At 45.6% G+C, this 18,796-nt stretch overlaps 1 protein-coding gene across 1 annotated transcript in view; it reads left to right on the forward strand.

The window, feature by feature from the left end:
- Positions 1-18,796, forward strand: part of ASTN1 (astrotactin 1) — a 343,770-nt gene that overhangs the window by 304,740 nt on the left and 20,234 nt on the right. Inside the window, exons 18-20 of the mRNA XM_007454743.1 lie at positions 8,244-8,377; positions 12,207-12,358; positions 13,381-13,516. Coding sequence (XP_007454805.1) covers positions 8,244-8,377; positions 12,207-12,358; positions 13,381-13,516 — 422 coding nt within the window. The remainder of the gene's footprint in view (positions 1-8,243; positions 8,378-12,206; positions 12,359-13,380; positions 13,517-18,796) is intronic.

Here is an 18,796-nt window from a genome sequence, read left to right on the forward strand (position 1 = left end):
GCCTCTCACTGCCGTGGCCTCTCCCGTTGCGGAGCACAGGCTCCGGATGCGCAGGCTCAGCAGCCATGGCTCACGGGCCCAGCCGCTCCGTGGCATGTGGGATCCTCCCGGACCGGGACACGACCCCGCATCCCCTGCATCGGCAGGCGGACTCTCAACCGCTGCGCCACCAGGGAAACCCCCCTGGCCGTATTTTGAACCTTTAATTTTCTTCCTTAGACATTGTCTGTGTCCACCATTCTCTCCACTCCTCTGCTTTCCTCTCTAATTGTGCCCTTTCTAGGAAGGAATAGAGATGAGGAGTGATGAAGCAAAGGACCAGTGGAGGGGAGCTAAGTCCTGGCATTAGTAACTCGGTGTGTTCCTATCGCTACCTGTCTGGTAGATCTTCAGGCCAGTTTTCCAACCTCTTGGCCTCACTGTCTTCCTTCTGTCAGACTAAATAATCTCCAGTGCCATATTTCAGTCTAGTCTGTGATTGCAATTTAGAAACAAGTAGGTCAAACCATATGACAAACCAGGTGTCTCAAACCCAACAAACTTGAAGTCACCACCTTCCACCCTAAACTATACCTGCTTGTGCTTCCACTTCAGTGAATGGCATTCTTTTCTACCAGGTTGCCCAAATTGCAGACCAAGGATGCTTCCTAGACTTTTCTTGTCCCTAACATCTAATCCATCATCTAGGGCCACAGATATCTCAAATCCGTCCTCTTTTTATTATACCCCCTGTCACAGCCTAACTATTTCAGTCATCCATTGTAATATCAGGCCACCGTCTTCTTGTTACAGTAGCCTTCTTACCGGTTTCCCTGTTAGACCAGTCAGAGTCATCTAACTAATTAGTCTTAAGGCTAATATGAACTGCTGATCATATAGCAGCAGGGTAATTCAGTGGCTCTGCAGAATCTATTGAATAAATCTAAAGTCCTTAGCACATCATTACAAGGGCAGTTCACTCTCCGATTTTGTCTTCACTTACATGGTTAGGCTGTACCCACTCTATACTTTATGCTTTGTCCTCCAAAATTTAACTCCTTGTACCTCCTTAAACAAAACGCATTTTCTCCCACGCATCTGGCCCTTCAGACTTGCAACTCTTTCTCTCAGAAGTGCCTTTTCCCACATTACTGCCACTGGCAAACTCTTACTGTTACTTCCAAGTTTCAGCTCAAACATGACTCTCCCTTACACTCCCAGGCCAACCCGGCGTTCCTTCATGCAGCTCCCACTGTATATGTGCATACGTCTTTTAAAGCATGCACCACCTACTACCCTAGTGTTTATATAGTTGTTCACTCTCCTCTAGACTATGAGAATCTTTCTCTTCTATGGAATCCCAGTGCCCAGCAGTAGTCACACATAGTTGGCATTCTGCAGAATGAATGAACGAAATGATGAATAAATGGACAAATGAATGGATAGATGAACTTGGCTTGAAAGTTCAGCTGCTTGGACTTCGCTGGTGGTGCAGTGGTTAAGAATCCGCCTGCCAATGCAGGGGACATGGGGTTTGAGCCCTGGCCCGGGAAGATCCCACATTCCTCGGAGCAACTAAGCCTGTGCTCCACAACTACTGAGCCTGCGCTCTAGAGCCCACAAGCCACAACTACTGAGCCCGCGTGCCACAACTACTGAAGCCTGTGTGCCTAGAGCCTGTGCTCCACAACAAGAGAAGCCACCGCAGTAAGAAGCCCACGCACAGCAAGGAAGAGTAGCCCCCGCTCGCCACAACTAGAGAAAACCTATGCACAGCAACAAAGACCCAATGCAGCCAAAAATAAAAATAAGTAAATTTATTAAAAAAAAAAAAAAGTTCAGCTGCTTTCCTTAGAGAAAAATAATAAAAATTGGAAAATTCGATTTCTTTTCTGGAATCAGGATTAAATCTCATAACAAAGAAGGATTCCTGTGCAATGCCTGGCACATTGTAGGCACTAAGAAAAATGTAGTTTTCCTTTCCCAAAGCTTTCCTTCTTTTTTTTTTTTTGCAGTATGCGGGCCTCTCACTGTTGTGGCCTCTCCCGTTGCGGAGCACAGGCTCCGGACGCGCAGGCTCAGCGGCCATGGCTCACGGGCTGAGCCACTCCATGGCATGTGGGATCTTTCCAGACCGGGGCACGAACCCACGTCCCCTGCATCAACAGGCGGGCTCTCAACCACTGCGCCACCAGGGAAGCCCAAAGCTTTCCTTCTTGATTCCTCTCTTGTGCCCTCATCCTACCTACACAGTTATCTCTCGCCCAGGATTTAGAGAATAGGAACTCTCAGCGAATGGTCTGAAACGGCATTTAGAATGTTTGTCATCATACGTATTGTCATCAATACCTTTGGAAGGAAAATCTGATCAGGTTGCTACCCTGTTTGAAACACTTTGATGGTTTCCTGTTGCTCTTAGAATGTGACACCCACCCCCATATGGTGTCCTAAGGACTCTCTGTAATCAGCCTGCCACCTTCTCACTTTCTTAGCATCTCTTTGTCCCCAGCCCCGTTCTGTCTCTTACAGCAAGATGAACTTTTTCTCAGTTGATTTTAGAAGTCAAGTTTCTTGCAGGCTAAAGTCTTCTTAATACTGGTTTTTCTACCTGGAATACTTCTCCAAGCTTTGTGACCGGATTACTCTTGACCTATCCCTCCAAGCTCATGGAGGCCTTCCCAAACTCCTCTGTGAGATTGGCCCCCTCCTTGTCCCTCCTGCCACCATTTCACCCTTTTCTGGAGCCCTTATCACAGTTCTGATTATTTATATAACTTGTTTGTTTATTATTTAGCTGTAAGACTTAATGCAAGCAGGGGCCATATATATCTTATGCACTGTATCCTTAACGCTTAGGACAGGAAATCGTCCCTACAGGTACTTAGCCAATAATAGTTGATTGAAGACTGTAGGGCAGCAGCCATGATGTCTTCTTTATTCTGCTCATCTCTAAGGATGTCTGTTTTCCTAGTTTAAAAAAATACACCTTTTGATTTGAATTTGGTTTAGTCAGGTAAAGCATAAAGTGAGCACCTACTGTGAACTGGTATTCATCCTGGGAGCTGGTGGATACGGTGTTAATCAAGAGAGTTTGATGTTTCCATCAAGCCTGAGATGTAAAATCCGTCCTGTTACCCATTTACTAACCTGTGACCATGAGCAAGTTACCTAACCTTTTGGACTCTAAGTGTCCTCCACTGTGAATCATGACAACTGTCTAACATGGAGCTCAAATTAAAGTGTTACTGAACCAAACTCGGGTCTGCTCACCCACGCACAGTAAAGCCAATCTACTGACACCAGATTGTGGTGAAGGAAAATGCAGCGTTTATTGTAAAGGTGCCAATACAAGGAAGACAGGTTGCTTGTGCTCTAAAACCCCAAACTCCCCAAAGGCTTTCAGGAAAACAATTTTAAAGCCCAGGTGAGGGAGAGGGGTTGCAGGGTGTGTGATCAACTTGTGCACAGTTCTCTGATTGGTTGATGGTGTGGCAACAGGCCGGTGTCGCAGGGGTTAACATTATCAGTCCTTAGGCTCCAGGAGGCCTGACGGCTACCTGCTCATGGTCATCAAGTAGTTAACATCTTCCATTTGCTGGGGGGTTTTCACATCTGTAAAACAACTCAGGAAATGTGCATCAGATACTGTTATCTAGGCACTTCAGAGAGGAGCTAAGGCAGAGGTATGGGGGAAGGGTCTGCCCCCAGAAGGCCCCGTAGGGTCCTGCTCCCTTACAAAAGTGTTAGCATTTAAAGGGCTTTGTGTCCTTAGGTAGGTTTATTCCTAGGTATTTTATTCTTTTTGTTGCAATGGTAAATGAGAGTGTTTCCTTAATTTCTCTTTCAGATTTTTCATCATTAGTATATAGGAATGCAAGAGATTTCTGTGCATTAATTTTATATCCTGCTACTTTACCAAATTCATTGATTAGCTCTAGTAGTTTTCTGGTAACACCTTTAGGATTCTCTATGTACAGTATCATGTCATCTGCAAACAGTGACAGCTTTACTTCTTCTTTTCTGATTTGGATTCTTTTTATTTCTTTTTCTTCTCTGATTGCTGTGGCTAAAACTTCCAAAACTATGTTGAATAATAGTGGTGAGAGTGTGCAACCTTTTCTTGTTCCTGATCTTAGTAGAAATGGATACAGTTTTTCACCACTGAGAACGATGTTGGCTGTGGGTTTGTCATATACGGCCTTTATTATGTTGAGGTAAGTTCCCTCTACGCCTACTTTCTGGAGAGTTTTTACCATACATGGGTGTTGAATTTTGTCGAAAGCTTTTTCTGCATCTATTGAGATGATCATATGGTTTTTCTCCTTCAATTTGTTAATATGGTTAATCACATTGATAGATTTGCGTATATTGAAGAATCCTTGCATTCCTGGGATAAACCCCACTTGATCATGGTGTATGATCCTTTTAATGTGCTGTTGGATTCTGTTTGCTAGTATTTTGTTGAGGATTTTTGCATCTATGTTCATCAGTGATACTGGCCTGTAGTTTTCTTTTTTTTGTGACATCTTTGTCCAGTTTTGGTATCAGAGTGATGGTGGCCTTGTAGAATGAGTTTGGGAGTGTTCCTCCCTCTGCTATATTTTGGAAGAGTTTGAGAAGGATGGGTGTTTGCTCTTCTCAAAATGTTTGATAGAATTCGCCTGTGAATCCGTCTGGTCCTGGGCTTTTGTTTGTTGGAAGATTTTTCATCACAGTTTCAATTTCGGTGCTTGTGATTGCTCTGTTTATATTTTCTATTTCTTCCTAGTTCAGTCTCGGGGAGTTGTGCTTTTCTAAGCACTTGTCCATTTCTTCCAGGTTGTCCGTTTTATTGGCATATAGTTGCTTATAGTAATCTCTCCTGAGCCTTTGTATTTCTGCAGTGTCAGTTGTTACTTCTCCTTTGACAAAAGACCTGTATGCAGAAAACTATAAGACACTGATGATGGAAATTAAAGATGATAGAAACAGATGGAGAGATATAACATGTTCTTGGATTGGAAGAATCAACATTGTGAAAATGACTATACTACCCAAAGCAATCTACAGATTCAGTGCAATCCCTATCAAACTACCAGTGGCATTTTTCATAGAAGTAGAACAAAAAATTTCACAATTTGTATGGAAACACAAAAGACCCCGAAGAGCCAAAGCAATCTTGAGAAAGAAAAATGGAGCCGGAGGAATCAGGCTCCCTGACTTCAGACTATACTACAAAGCTACAGTAATCAAGACAGTATGGTACTGGCACAGAAACAGAAATATAGATCAGTGGAACAGGATAGAAAGCCCTAGATAAACCCACACACATATGGTCACCTTATCTTTGATAAAAGAGGCAAGAGTATACAATGGAGAAAAGACAGCCTCTTCAATAAATGGTGCTGGGAAGACGGGACAGCTACATGAAAAAGAATGAAATGAGAACACTCCCTAACACCATACACGAAAATAAGCTCAATCAAAATGGATTAAAGACCTAAATGTAAGGCCAGACACTATAAAACTCTTAGAGGAAAACATAGGCAGAACACTCTATGACATACATCACAGCAAGATCCTTTTTGACCCACCTCCTAGAGAAGTGGAAATAATAACAAAAATAAACAAATGGGACCTAATGAAACTTAAAAGCTTTTTCACAACAAAGGAAGCCATAAACGAGACAAAAAGACAACCCTCAGAATGGGAGAAAATATTTGCAAACGAAGCCACTGACAAAGGATTAATCTCCAAAATATACAGGAGCTCATGCAGCTCAATATCAAAAAAACAACCCAATCCAAAAATGGGCAGAAGACCTAAATAGACATTTCTCCACAGAAGGTATACAGATTGCCAACAAACACATGAAAGGACACTCAGTATCACTAATCATTAGAGAAATGCAAATCAAAACTCTGATGAGGTATCATCTCACACCAGTCAGAATGGCCATCATAAAAAAATCTACAAACAATAAATGCTGGAGAGGGTGTGGAGAAAAGGGAACCCTCTTGCACTGTTGGTGGGAATGTAAATTGATACAGCCACTGTGGAGAACAGTATGGAGGTTCCTTAAAAAACTAAAAATAGAACTACCATACGACCCAGCAATTCCACTACTGGGCATATACCCTGAGAAAGCCATAATTCAAAAAGAGTCATGTTCCACAGTGTTCATTGAAGCTCTATTTACAATAGCCAATGCATGGAAGCAACCTAAGTGTCCATCGACAGATGAATGGATAAAGAAGATGTGGCACATGTATACAATGGAATATTACTCAGCCAAAAAAAAAGAAACGAAATTCAGTTATTTGTAGTGAGGTGGATGGACCTAGAGACTGTCATACAGAGTGAAGTAAGTCAGAAAGAGAAAAACAAATACTGTATGCTAACACATATATATGGAATAAAAAAAATGGTTCTGATTAACCTAGGGGCAGGACAGGAATAAAGATGCAGACCTACTAGAGAATGGACTTGAGGACACGGGGAAGGGGAAGTGTAAGCTGGGATGAAGAGAGAGAGTAGCATGGACGTATACACTCTACCAAATGTAAAATAGATAGCTAGTGGGAAGCCGCCACATAGCACAGGGAAATCAGCTCTGTGCTTTGTGTCCACCTAGAGGGGTGGGATAGGGAGGGTGGGAGGGAGGGAGACGCAAGAGGGAGGGGATATGGGGATATATGTATATGTGTAGCTGATTCAGTTTGTTAACTAGCAGAAACCAACACACCATTGTAAAGCAATTATACTCCAATAAAGATGTTTAAAAAAAATAGGGAAAAAATTAAATTAAGGGCTTTGTAGATTCTAAAGCTCTACACAAATCATAGTGATAACAGAGAATCCCTGCTCCCTTGAGGCTCCCAATCCAAGGAGGGGGGTCAGTATGAACTTTATGTCATCTCTTCTAACCTGGGATGGATGGGACATAGGATACTGGCTTTGGACTTGGACATGTTGATTTTTGTAGGATTATCTCTTCTTTTTCTTATCCTCTTCTCTTTTTTTCTTTCTTTTAATTGTTTTTGGCCTAAAACTTTCCAGGATAGCTGTTTCATTTCTCTAATTTATCCATTATGTGTGGGTGTGGTGAGGATGAAACAGAGGGAAGAGAATCAAAGGAAAAGCAGAGGCTGCCGAGGTTAAGTTGACCTGGAGAGAAAGCCCTGAGCTTGCCCTGCGGCTCTCTCAGGCTCTCCCCCACCCTGGGCTGGGGTTGGGGCAGCAGGGCCTCACAGAGGGGTCAGTGCCTGTCAGGACCCAGTTCCTCACCAGGGACTTGCCCCTCTCATAAGTTCTGTTCCCTCAGTGATCTAATTTTATCTTGTTGTCGTTTAATTGAATAGTGAATATCTTCTGTGAAACCACTGTATGTAAAGAATTCCTCTAGGTTCTATGTTATTTACAAGCTTCCACATAAGACCCAACCCTGTCATTCAAAGACAATAACAGTTGCTGTTATTTATTGATGACTAACATGTACTATTTATATGCAACTAATGTGTGCATAGCATGGGCACTATGCCATGCCCTTTGGCATGTATTTATGTCATCTAATTGTCACAACATCCTTATAAGGAAAGTGCTGTTTTTTATCCCATTTTACCGTTGAGGAGCCTGAGTTTATGTAATTTGCCCAAAGTCACATGGCAGTGGTTGGCAGAGCTGGAGTTCTCACCTAGAGGGACTGCCCCAGAGCACAGCTCTTAGCCTGTGTGTCACGTGGTTTCTACCTTCTACGAGGAAAGAGAGGTCTAATGCATAATCACAACCCAAAGCAGAACTGCATAAATATTGTAAGTGAGTTACAAGGCATGCTGAAGGAATGCAGAGGAAATACTGGGGCAGGATGAAGAGGGCAAGAAGGATGCTCAGAGAGGCATCTGAGAAAAGGCTGAGTGCCTCTGGCCCGAGGGAGAGTGGTCAAGACTGGCCCTGCTGAGCGTATGGGGAAGAGGTCATTAGAGCCCTAGGTGCGGAATGGGAGGGAGGGAGATGCGAGGTGGAATCAGACTTGATTCCAAGATGACAGCCCTCAAACCACAGGGATGAACTATTATGCTAATGAGACAGAGACACCCTACAGGTCCTACAGGGTCCAGGCTTCTCAGAAACACTCTTCTGGGGTAGAAGTAAATGGAGACGTGCTGCTACAGGCTGCTGACTGGAGTGATTCAGGGCCAAGCAGAGCCCTGATGCTCTGTCTCTTGACTCTGGGGACCCAGCCCTGGCTCCCTGATGCTTACTCTTTTCTCTGCCCTCTCTTGCAGCTCTTGCTGGAGGCCACCATGAGCTCCCTCTGGTGCTCCGGGACCGGAGATGTCATCGAGGACTGGTGTCGGTGTGACCCCACCGCTTTCGGAAATGATGGACTCCCTGCCTGTGCGCCTCTCCCGCAGCCCGTGTACGATTCCCTTTCTCGGCCTTTCTCTTGCTTGTGTGCCTCGCCGTTATTCTGCAAACATATATTGAAGAGTGTCTACTCTCTTCCAAGCAATGGGCTGGGTCCTGGGCAACAGAAAGAAAAATATGGTGCAGTACCTGCGTTGGGGGCGCTTTCAGTCTTCTAGGGAGGCAAGTGAACCAATTTAACAGTGGCAGAAATGGTAGGATAAGAGTTCTATGAGACATTTAAAGACAGTGTGAAAAGGGAACAGTCGAGTCAATTTGAAGAATAGTGAAGGCTTCATAAAGGACATAGCACTTGAATCTCTCCCCAAAGGTGGAGAAAGCAGGAGAGCCTGGCTAGAAGAAAAGAGGGGTAAACGTAATGTTGCCATGGAGGAAGACAGAGGTCAGTAATAAGGCCCAGGACAGCAACACACTTACTGGGTGTCGGGCACAGTGTGAAGCAGTTAGGTACTGTTATCACCACCCCCCGCCTTTAATAGACAGGGAAATGGATTCAGATGGACTGAATAGTTTTTCCACGGTCATAGAGCAGGAAGCAGGGCCATAGGTAAGAGACCGTGATCTTAACCATAATAGTATAGTACACAGAGGATACAACTCAGAGATGACTTTGGGTAGAACCAGCAGGGTTTGGTGACTGATTGACTGTGGGAGTGAGAAGGAAGGAAAAGTGGAGAATGGACTTAAGACTTCCGACCTCAGTGGCTGGGAAGATGAATAGGCTACGGCTGAGAAAAGAAGCGTCACAGGATAAGCAGTTTCGAGGAGGAGGTTGGTTTCCTTTGGACCTGCCTGAGAATTATAGTGGGGCAGTCCTATAGAGATAGTCAGCGTTCATGAGGAAAGATGATCTGGAGCCCTATAACAAAGTAAACACTCGAGATAAGAAGATTGAACTCAGCCCCAAAGAAATGAGAAATGGAGCCACAGCTATGAGAAAGGATGCTCCAGAATGACTGTCATCTGGGAAGAGCAGAGGGTCAGGGATGTGCATTAAGGGGCATCTGCATTTGAGGGGTGAACAAAATACAAAGCGCTGCAAAGGTGGCTGAAAATGAACATGTCCCGTTTTCATAAACTCGGAGGAAGGCTGAACAGAACTGGCTGAACTCATGTAAAGGGCAGGAACCCCTGTTAGCCTCGAATATGGCATCTGCTATGGGAGTGAAGCACAGAAATGTTGTGTCTAATAAAGAGGGATGGTAGGACGAGCTGGAGGAGCCTGGATTGGTAAGACAAAGAGCCCAAGAGAGGATCCTGACTCAGTAACCGGAGGGCTGAGTAAGCAGGAGCAAAATGGCAGGAGGAAACCAGCAAGTGAGAGGCTGGTCTGTGTGCATACTGCTATCTGGTCTGTTCCGTGAAAGTGTGGGTGGGCCTTAAAGGGCCAGGACTGAGCAGGAAGAACATTGAGAAAGAGGAGAACACCGTGGTACAGGGTCATCACAAGCCAATGTCTTCTTTTGTCTACAGGCCTTCTCTATGTGGGCCATTTTAGACACACCAGCCGTGGGCTTCTTGCTCTTTACAGCCACGACTTAGACCTCTTAGCTCAAAAGAGAGTCAAGCTCATTATTAGTAGAAGGTCTTTCTTTTGGCAGAAAGGGAACTCTAGAAGATGGTGCTTTTAGACTGATTCACCAACTAAGAAAGCTACCTTTGACACACAACACTAAAGCTACCAAACTGTTATCGTCAGGTGGATGCCAGATCTAGCCATTGGTGTCCTAGAGCTGATTTCATTTCTAAATCTGCATTTACTAAATGTCATAGCAAAAGAGATCTAATTGGGCTAAATTTCCATAAACAGGAACATCTACAAAGGACTTCACTTTTCTTGTCAACTCTAATCACTTCTTCCAGCAGCGAACCGTAATTTCTTGAATTTTTATCAGTAGTTGGATATAGGAATGCACTCTAGTTTTACACAAGCCTGTTTAAATCATACACACTCCTATTTCTCAGTAGAGGCCAGCCTCAGTCCATGTTTTCACGGAATCTGAATTCTCAGTAAGGCGTAGTTACTTACTTAAGCTTCCTAATGCTTTTTTCTTCAAAATAGTCCTCTGCATATGATTCTAATTAATGAATATCCGCACTGTTTTGGGTCTGTTCCATCTTTAATGTCATATGCAAACTATGCACTCCTTCATAGTAAGCCACTAAAGAACATGTGGTTTGTGTTATTTTCCCACCAGTTGAATTCCTTACTGTTGCTCCCACAGCTTCCCATGATGTCTTGTTAAAGTTCTTATCACACATTATTACAATCACATGTATAATTTGTATGTTGGTCTAGTGACCACTCCATAAAAGAAGGGGCTGGAGTTGGCTTTTGCACCAGTGCATCTTCAGCACCGAGCACATTCTTATAAGTAGCGGGTGCTTAATAAATATTTGTTGAATTGAAATTGAACATTGCTTTGATTGGATCCATCCACAGTACCTTGCCTGGGGATCCTTGAGACCAATGACACATCTGGTGAGCTGAGTGGAGGCTAGAGCACCAGGATTATGGGTGGTCATGAGATATGGGAGCCAAGGTTGGGAATGAATGGCAGAGACTCATGTAAGGGAGGGAGGCTGGCTTGAGATAAACAGGGAGAACTCCCTAAAGCCAGTGGTCTAGGAAGAAATGGGACAAGAAGCAAGTGGGAAACCTAACACACACACATGAAGTCAGAACAAGGCAGAGAGTTGAAACCTCTTGGATCATTAGAAGATCCATGCCAATGAATGTTAATAGTGTTTATTGAGTCTCTACAATAGTGTTTATTGAGTCTCTACAAGTATAAAGAGTTATGAGATGGCAGAGTGGTCAAAATGGACAATTTACATGACACAAGGAGACAATCAATTGGGAAAAGCAAGGAAAGACTAGAGTCTGGAATCGGGATATTCATAGAAATCCAAGAGTAAAGACAGAAACTGAAATCAGAACCCGAGTGTGCAGACGTAGGACAACACCCTGAGGAGAACTTGACATGTGTCAAACTTTCTCTGGCCCAGTAAAGCCCCCTATGAGCATTACCTGCAAACTGAGCACGTGTTAGTACCCGTAGCAAGAGGGGAAGCCAGGGTTCCACCAGCAGGGCAATCCTGTAATGTTCTCGAAGCTGAGCTGACTGTCCTTCTTAATGCAGAGCTCTCCCAGACATCACCTTTTAGTGGGCCTTGGTATGAGCATTATAGGCACATTTTCTTATTTTTCAAGAGCAAACCCAGAAATTACATTTTCAGGCCCTTTAAAGTGCTACTCCAAAGGCCCTATCCACTAACCCTGTAAAATGCAGGCATTCATTCATCTTTTTTTTTTTTTTTTTTTTTTTTTTTTGTGGTACGCGGGCCTCTCACTGTTGTGGCCTCTCCCGTTGCGGAGTACAGGCTCCGGATGCACAGGCTCAGCGGCCATAGCTCACGGGCCCAGCCGCTCCGCGGCATATGGGATCCTCCCGGACCGGGGCACGAACCCGTGTCCTCTGCACCGGCAGGCAGGCTCTCAACCACTGCGCCATCAGGGAAGCCCTCATTCATCTTTGACTCACCTGCTTATTTATTTATTTACAAATATATGTTGAGTTCCCAATTTGTGACAGGCACTTAGATGTACAAAATATAGACTTTAAGGATCTTCAAGAATCTTTATTTTACAGTGAAGGAGACACACCCTCAAAGAAATCATCATAGTGGTTGGTTAAGAAAGGTTAGAAAGAAGAGTTTACGCTATAATAATAATTGAGAAGGTGGCCAGTGGTGGTATCAGAAGACATCACAGGTCTCGGCTGGGCCCCCATTTCATGTTTCTTGCTGTCTGCACTCAGGCTCAGACTCTCCACGGTTCATGAGCCCAGCAGCACCCTCGTGGTCCTGGAATGGGAACACTCAGAGCCTCCAATCGGGGTGCAGATTGTAGATTACCTCATCCGTCAAGAAAAGGTCACTGACAGGATGGACCACTCCAAGGTGGAGACAGGTGAGCATCTCTTTCGCCATCCAGGGTGGCAAAAAGAAAAGAAAAGGAAAATGTCCTGCCTCCTGGCTTTGCCCTGGGTCCCCATGCAACGTAGGAGGAGCAGGGAGAAGCAGCAGCAGCTATCCTTTCCATTTGAGAGTTTTTGCATAGTGAGCATCTGACAAAGTCTTGTTTTAATTTTGTTTTTGTTTATAAAAGAGGTGTCCATTTCATTGTCTCTAGGCACACAAAGAAACAACAATACAGTACACTAGTTATCCTAGCCCATAATTAGGAAACAATTCTGTGTTAACCACTGCCATGATTACAGAAAAAAGTTTCTTTGCTAATAACCCCAACTCCCCGCCCCATCCAGGCAAAAGCATGTAGAAACAGATGTGCTTATTACCCCATGTCTTGTCCTAAAGCAAACCTTGCTTTTGCCAGGTACAGCTAGAAGAGAGACGTCTTAAAGGAGTGGAAACACCCCATGGAAAATGTTTCGTGCCTTAGTATTTCACTGTCTACACATAGGGAAAGGTGAACATAAATCATTCCTAAAACTGACGCATGAGTATGGGCACCAGCAGGGTGGTAGCATCCACAGTCTAGGGTAAATAGCTTCTGGTGAAACTATCACTGTGGCTTGGAAACATGCACTGCCTTTGGGCATGGAGAGCTGGCTACGGCTTCTTCCGAGGCTCTTGCCTGATGCGCACAGGTACTGCAACGGTCTGGCAATGACCATTGACCAGAACAGCTGTTTTCTGCCCAAGCCAAGAACATGTCATAAAAGAGCTCACAGATGTGCTACGTACATCTTGCCTTGGTTGTCTCAGCTAACTCTGGACAGATGGCTCCAAACTGATTAAAAATGAAACAGAAAAGACCATTCCTTCTGGGTCTCCTTGCCCTACTAGGAATTTGAGAAGACCGGGGACCGAGTGATTTTAATGTTAAGTTCTAACGGAGTCAGTCCCAACCAGGTGTTGCTTGGCCATCCCTGTTTCTCATGCCTTTTCCATTCCTTCCCCTCTGGGCAGAAACGGTGCTGAGCTTTGTTGACGACATCATCTCCGGAGCGAAGTCTCCTTGTGCGATGCCCTCTCAGGTCCCGGACAAGCAGCTCACCACCATCTCTCTGATCATACAATGCCTGGAACCTGACACCATCTACATGTGAGTGACAGGCACCTGTCTAGTTATTCCTTACCCTGAATGCCCCCAGACTTTTAGCTGGTTCCTTTCAGCTACTTGCATTCCTTTAGAGACTTTGAAAAACATGAGTGTCTCAAGTCTTGTCTCAATCAGCATTATAGAGAACCTTCTCGGTACTGGAGGGGGAGGACCAAGAAAGATAATATAGTCCCATCCTAGTTTGCATCCAAGTTTGCAACATATAAACAACTAACGTTAACATCAGGCAGATTGAAATTAAAGCTATAGATGTAAAAGAGCAAGGAACCTGTTGTAGAAAAGAAAGAAGTGATTCTTTCTAACTAGAGAGGACGTCATCTGAATTAGGTTGTGTAGAAGTTCAGTAGGAAGCATAACGTTGGAAAAGGCACACTGGGTGAGCGGCGAGTAGACAATAGGGTAGAAGCAGGTAGTGAATAAAGGGGATAGAAGAAAGTGAGCTTGGGAAAATAGAGTGAATGCTGTTAGGTCAGAGGAGATGATTAATTTTGTTTTGGAGGAAAGGAGTAGAATACCAAGAATTCTGCTCTAGTGGCATTGAAATAGATAGTTTATAGAGGTGAGAGATGGTCTTTCTTCAAAGAAAGTACAGCGAGCTCCTGTATTGCGGCACTTGGAACAGCTCTATTCTTTCTGGTAGCTCTTCCCCGTTTCCCTCGGTGCTCTGGGAACAACAGTAAAGTATTCGCGAAGCAGACATAAAAGATACCAAGGGAGGAGAGATAGTGATGGAATCTAAGTCATGACGGGAAAATTGCCGGGGGCGGGGCGGCGAAGGCAGAATTCATAGCGATGTAGTTCTGGGACTGTTTGACACCATCAGTATGAAAAACATTTAACAGTTTACAGATGAGGTCACGGGAACAGAGTCAAAGTTTCTGGAATAAATCATTTCCATTTCCATAGTGGAAGAGTTCAAAGATGAAAAGCACTAGAAATGTGAGTGGCATGGATTGCAAGAGGAACTTAAATGCTCAGGCTGAATATCTTCAGTACAGGAAGGAGATGTAACCAAGGGGCCAGGCTGATGAAAGTAAAACACATAAAGACAAGTGGTATTCTGGAGGAGTTGGAAAATATAGAGAGACATAAATGATAATAGTAGGACAAAGGAAAGTCTACTTAGGATTCTCATCCGCTGGCCTGAGATTTGGGCAGTCTGGCCCTTCATTAGGAGGGGAACAGGTAAAAGGAACAAAGATTTGGGAACATAGAATACCTAACCCGCTGTAAATGGCTTAAACTCAGTGAAACTGGAATTACCATTTATAATGAGGGCTCAGTAATTCCTGTCACTAAGTAGCAAACGTTAATTAGGAATTTCAAAGTTCCTTACAAGCACGAGGCTGGCATGGCTGTCCGTTAGGAGTGCCAGCCCTTACCCACTCTGGGACCCTCCTCATATGGGCCTTGGTCTGGCTACATTTCACAGAGACCCGAGGCCGATGGCTCCTCCCACTCTGCTATCCTAGGCGAGCTTCTAGTGTCTCCCTCTTAAGTCTTGTAAAACACAAACGTTCTGTCAAGATTGATTGCTGAAGAAACGAAGAGACAGTGCACTGGGCAGAGGGGAAAAAAAAGCAAATCTCCACTAGGTGGCGCTGCAGATCATGTGCAGAGAGCATGCAGGTGGGCCTGGGAGAGACGTTCCTCCTTGCAGAGCCATCGAGCGGACCAGAGCTTCACTCCCTGGTGCAAGGACAGGAGCCCTGTGTTAAGAGTTGAGAACACATGGGCCCCAAACCTGATTTTGTTTCTAACCACTAAGTGATTAAGCAGAACACTGAACGTTTCTGCAAGTAAGTTTTCTTATCCGTAATATGGAGGAAGGCAGCCTTCATTTACGGAGGCTTCACTACGTGTAGGTGCTTCTGGGAACCACCACCCCCGACCCTGTGAGATTAGGGTTATTGTTCCCATTTTATGGATGAGGAAACTGAGGTTCAGCAACACTGAGTAACTTACTCAGAATCACACAGCTTGTTGTCTGGGTGTGGCGGGTGGTTAAGAATTGAATCAAGGTTTGCATTCTCTTATCTGCATCTCACTCCCCAGCCAGTCCAGGCTACTGGAAGGATCAAGCATGATCTTATAACTCACGTGCAAGCATAGAGCTGGCTCTTCACCCGGGGTCCACGGAGGCAGAATGGTCTTTCAGTGTAGATGGCTTACTTTGTCATCCTATGCACTTTAATGCATTGGAAAAGCATGATTCTGAGAAGGGTCGACTGTACAGAAACAGTTAAGAATCCCTGGTTAAAAGAGATCTTAAAGTGTGTCTGGTACTCTATCTTCATTTTACAGATGAGGAAACTGAGGCCAGAGTGGGGAAGTGACTCCCCGGCCTTGTAGCCTACCACACCCCACCACAGCGTGCCCTCACAGCAGAGCCGCTGCCTTAGGGGGCACGAGGCAACGAACAGATAATTCAGAAAAAGGGAGTGGATTTGGAGCCATCCATAGAAACCACCACACCTGGAGGGGGCAAGTGTGAAAGTTGCAGACAGAGACAGTCAGCCCCTGGCAGGAGGCCCAAGGATACTCCATGCACTTCAAGTTTCAGTCCTTTAAAACATCAGCCCTGGAGCCAGAGCAGGGCTGCGTTGGTTCACACACACACACACGCACGCACGCACGCACACACACACGATAACATGTCATCACACAGGCTCTAACAACAGGCTGAACAGTCCCAGCAGCCAGGCAGAGGTGGAAAGGGCCTGGGAGCTTTGGACGAGACAGTGAATGGACTTACACATTATCCCTCTGGATTGGGAGCAGGGCTTATCTCTTCTGTCCAGTAATTCTGGCTATAATCCTCTTACTATCCTACGAGTGTCCAGGGTGGAAATGATGCTGCTGACTATGAACGGAGGACCTTCCTGAAATAACTGCACACGACATTTCCACATGAAACGTGTAGAGTGTTCCCCAGGCTTGCTTCAGTAGTAAAAATAATCTGGCTACTCCTCAGGGTCCCTCCAGGACCGAGGGAGCCGGGACCACTGAGGATGGGTTTTTAGGTCAGGTGTCCTCTCTACTTAGAACGATGTGGGAAGACTTTTGTTTCCTAATAAAGGTAAGGGCTTTGCTATTAAAAATGGTAAGGACTTAGGACCCTAAATTTTTTTACTAATTGCCCGGTGAGAATAATGAGAATTAATTACAGCACACACAGTTTCATCCCAGCTCAAGATCCAATAGATTTAGTGGGAACTCACAGCAGGATGGAGCACAAAGCAAACTCCGAGGAGTGGGACAGGTGGGAAGGGGTGAGGATTAACTGCGTCCCAGGCACTGAGAGAGAGCGTCCATCTGACAGGCACTTTGGTACCTGAAGCTTAGGACATTTCTCATCAACAGTCCAGGGAAATTGCTAAAAATTAAAGGTTCAAGGTTAAATAAGGGTGCGCTACAAAAGGTGGCTGGAACCTACCATAGACAGTCTAGGGCAGGTGACCCCTAAGCCTGTAAATATCCAGGCAGACAGCGTCATGTAGCCCATGTAGCAAGATGCCAGCCCTGACCTGGAGTCCCAAGGCGATGCTCGGGGCCCTGGGAGGCAGACGGGAAAAGATGAAGCAGGGCCATCTTACAGAGGACAGGACAGCAGGCAGTCTGGATCTCAGGGCGGGGGCTCAGGAGTGTGGGCTCAGACACACAGTTGGGGAGGGACCAGTGAAGGAAGAGAGCACAGAGGTGAGAACTGGGGCCCGGGGCCTGGCTCACACTAGCAGCCCTGTGACTTTGCCAGTGCCTGGGCATCAAACAGGGCTTCCTATCTCCTGACTCTGACGAGAAGGGGCAGCCAGAAGTGGGATCAGGGCAGAGTCTGCAACAAAGATCAAGCGACCCACCTCTGAGCAGGGAGACAGACGTCCTACACGTCAGGGGCCCTGTCGTCAGGGTCTCCAGTGAGAGAGATTCCCGCTCCATGAAGGGTACATGAGGGTGAGGGGGAATTCTCCCATCTGGGAACCCCTGATCATGTGGTGCAGGTCTGCAGTCTGCCCTGGGTACCTCTGGGCCCATCTCTGAGAAACAGCTCAAGGTGGTCTGGAGCAGAAGGGCAGAGGAGGGAGTTGAGACCTGGCCTGAGACTGGCTTGTGGGATACGTCTGGGAAATGGAGCAGTGCCAGACAGGGTAGAGCGGACATGCTGGCTACAAGTTTGATGGCCTCAGTCACAGTTCTAGAAATAGTAGCAAAAGGCTGATCAGGTGTGTATATGGAGGGTGGGGAATGATGAAAAATTCCAGGGGCTGCCATTGCTCGGGATCCAGACAGCCCAGTGTGTGAGGCTGGATGCAAAGGGCTCACTCAGACCTAGGAGGGGAGGGATGGTGACGGGGGAGAAGCCAGTCCCTGGATTTCGGATCAGGGTGGGAGAGGGGTTTAGTACTAGGTAAGGTGGTAGATCTGAACTAAGTAGCAAGACAAGAAGCAGAGGCCAGTAGAACGGACAGAGACACCTTGTGCACATAAGATGAGAAAGCCAAGCACCTGGTCCTTGTCTGACTGACAGCAAGGAGGCTGGGCAGTCCCGCGGGAGCGCACGGGCAGGTCTGCACCCAGCTGGGCCAGCACATCCAGTGGGATGTGATTCCAGCATGAGACTGGAGAAGGCAGAGGGAGGGAGAACAACACATCAGGACACAGGTTCTTAACACTGACCGTTTCCTGGGCTTCTCTGTGGGGAGGCAGTCGTAGATGCAAGGCTGTCTTTTCTCTGCTGAGAGAAACTTACATTTCCTGGCAGAATCATTAGGCAATTTCCATTTCTTTTCTACCTCATCGGTTCAGCTGTCTGAGGCTCATTTACCTTAACATGTACCTGGCCCCTCTGTCTTGGGGCATCTTTCTTCTTTTCACATCTCTTCCTCCCTGTAGCTCTGCCAAGAGGAAAGAAAATCCAGACTTGCCAATAAATGCAACCTCCCATGGCGACACAGCAAAAGAGAAAGAGACAAGAAAAGCAGCATTAATGATTTGCTTTAGACTCACTAGATTAGTTGTTAGAGGTCCCGGGCACCGACACCAGAGGTTATCTTCATGGTTATATTCAAATTCCTGTCTGAGTAGCAGAACCTGGCGTTGTTCTTTCCTCTCCATCCAATTCCATCACCCAAGGGGGAAATTTTACATTCAGCCTTTGATGGTCGGGTCTTCATCCTCTTCCTGATGTGTGTATGTATGTGTGTATGTATGTGTGTGTGTGTGTGTGTGTGTGTGTGTGTGTGTGTGTGTGTGTGTGTGTGTGTG

Source organism: Lipotes vexillifer, unplaced genomic scaffold (genome assembly GCF_000442215.2).
Source record: "Lipotes vexillifer unplaced genomic scaffold, Lipotes_vexillifer_v1.1 scaffold220, whole genome shotgun sequence".
Classification (NCBI taxonomy): Eukaryota; Metazoa; Chordata; class Mammalia; order Artiodactyla; family Lipotidae; genus Lipotes; species Lipotes vexillifer.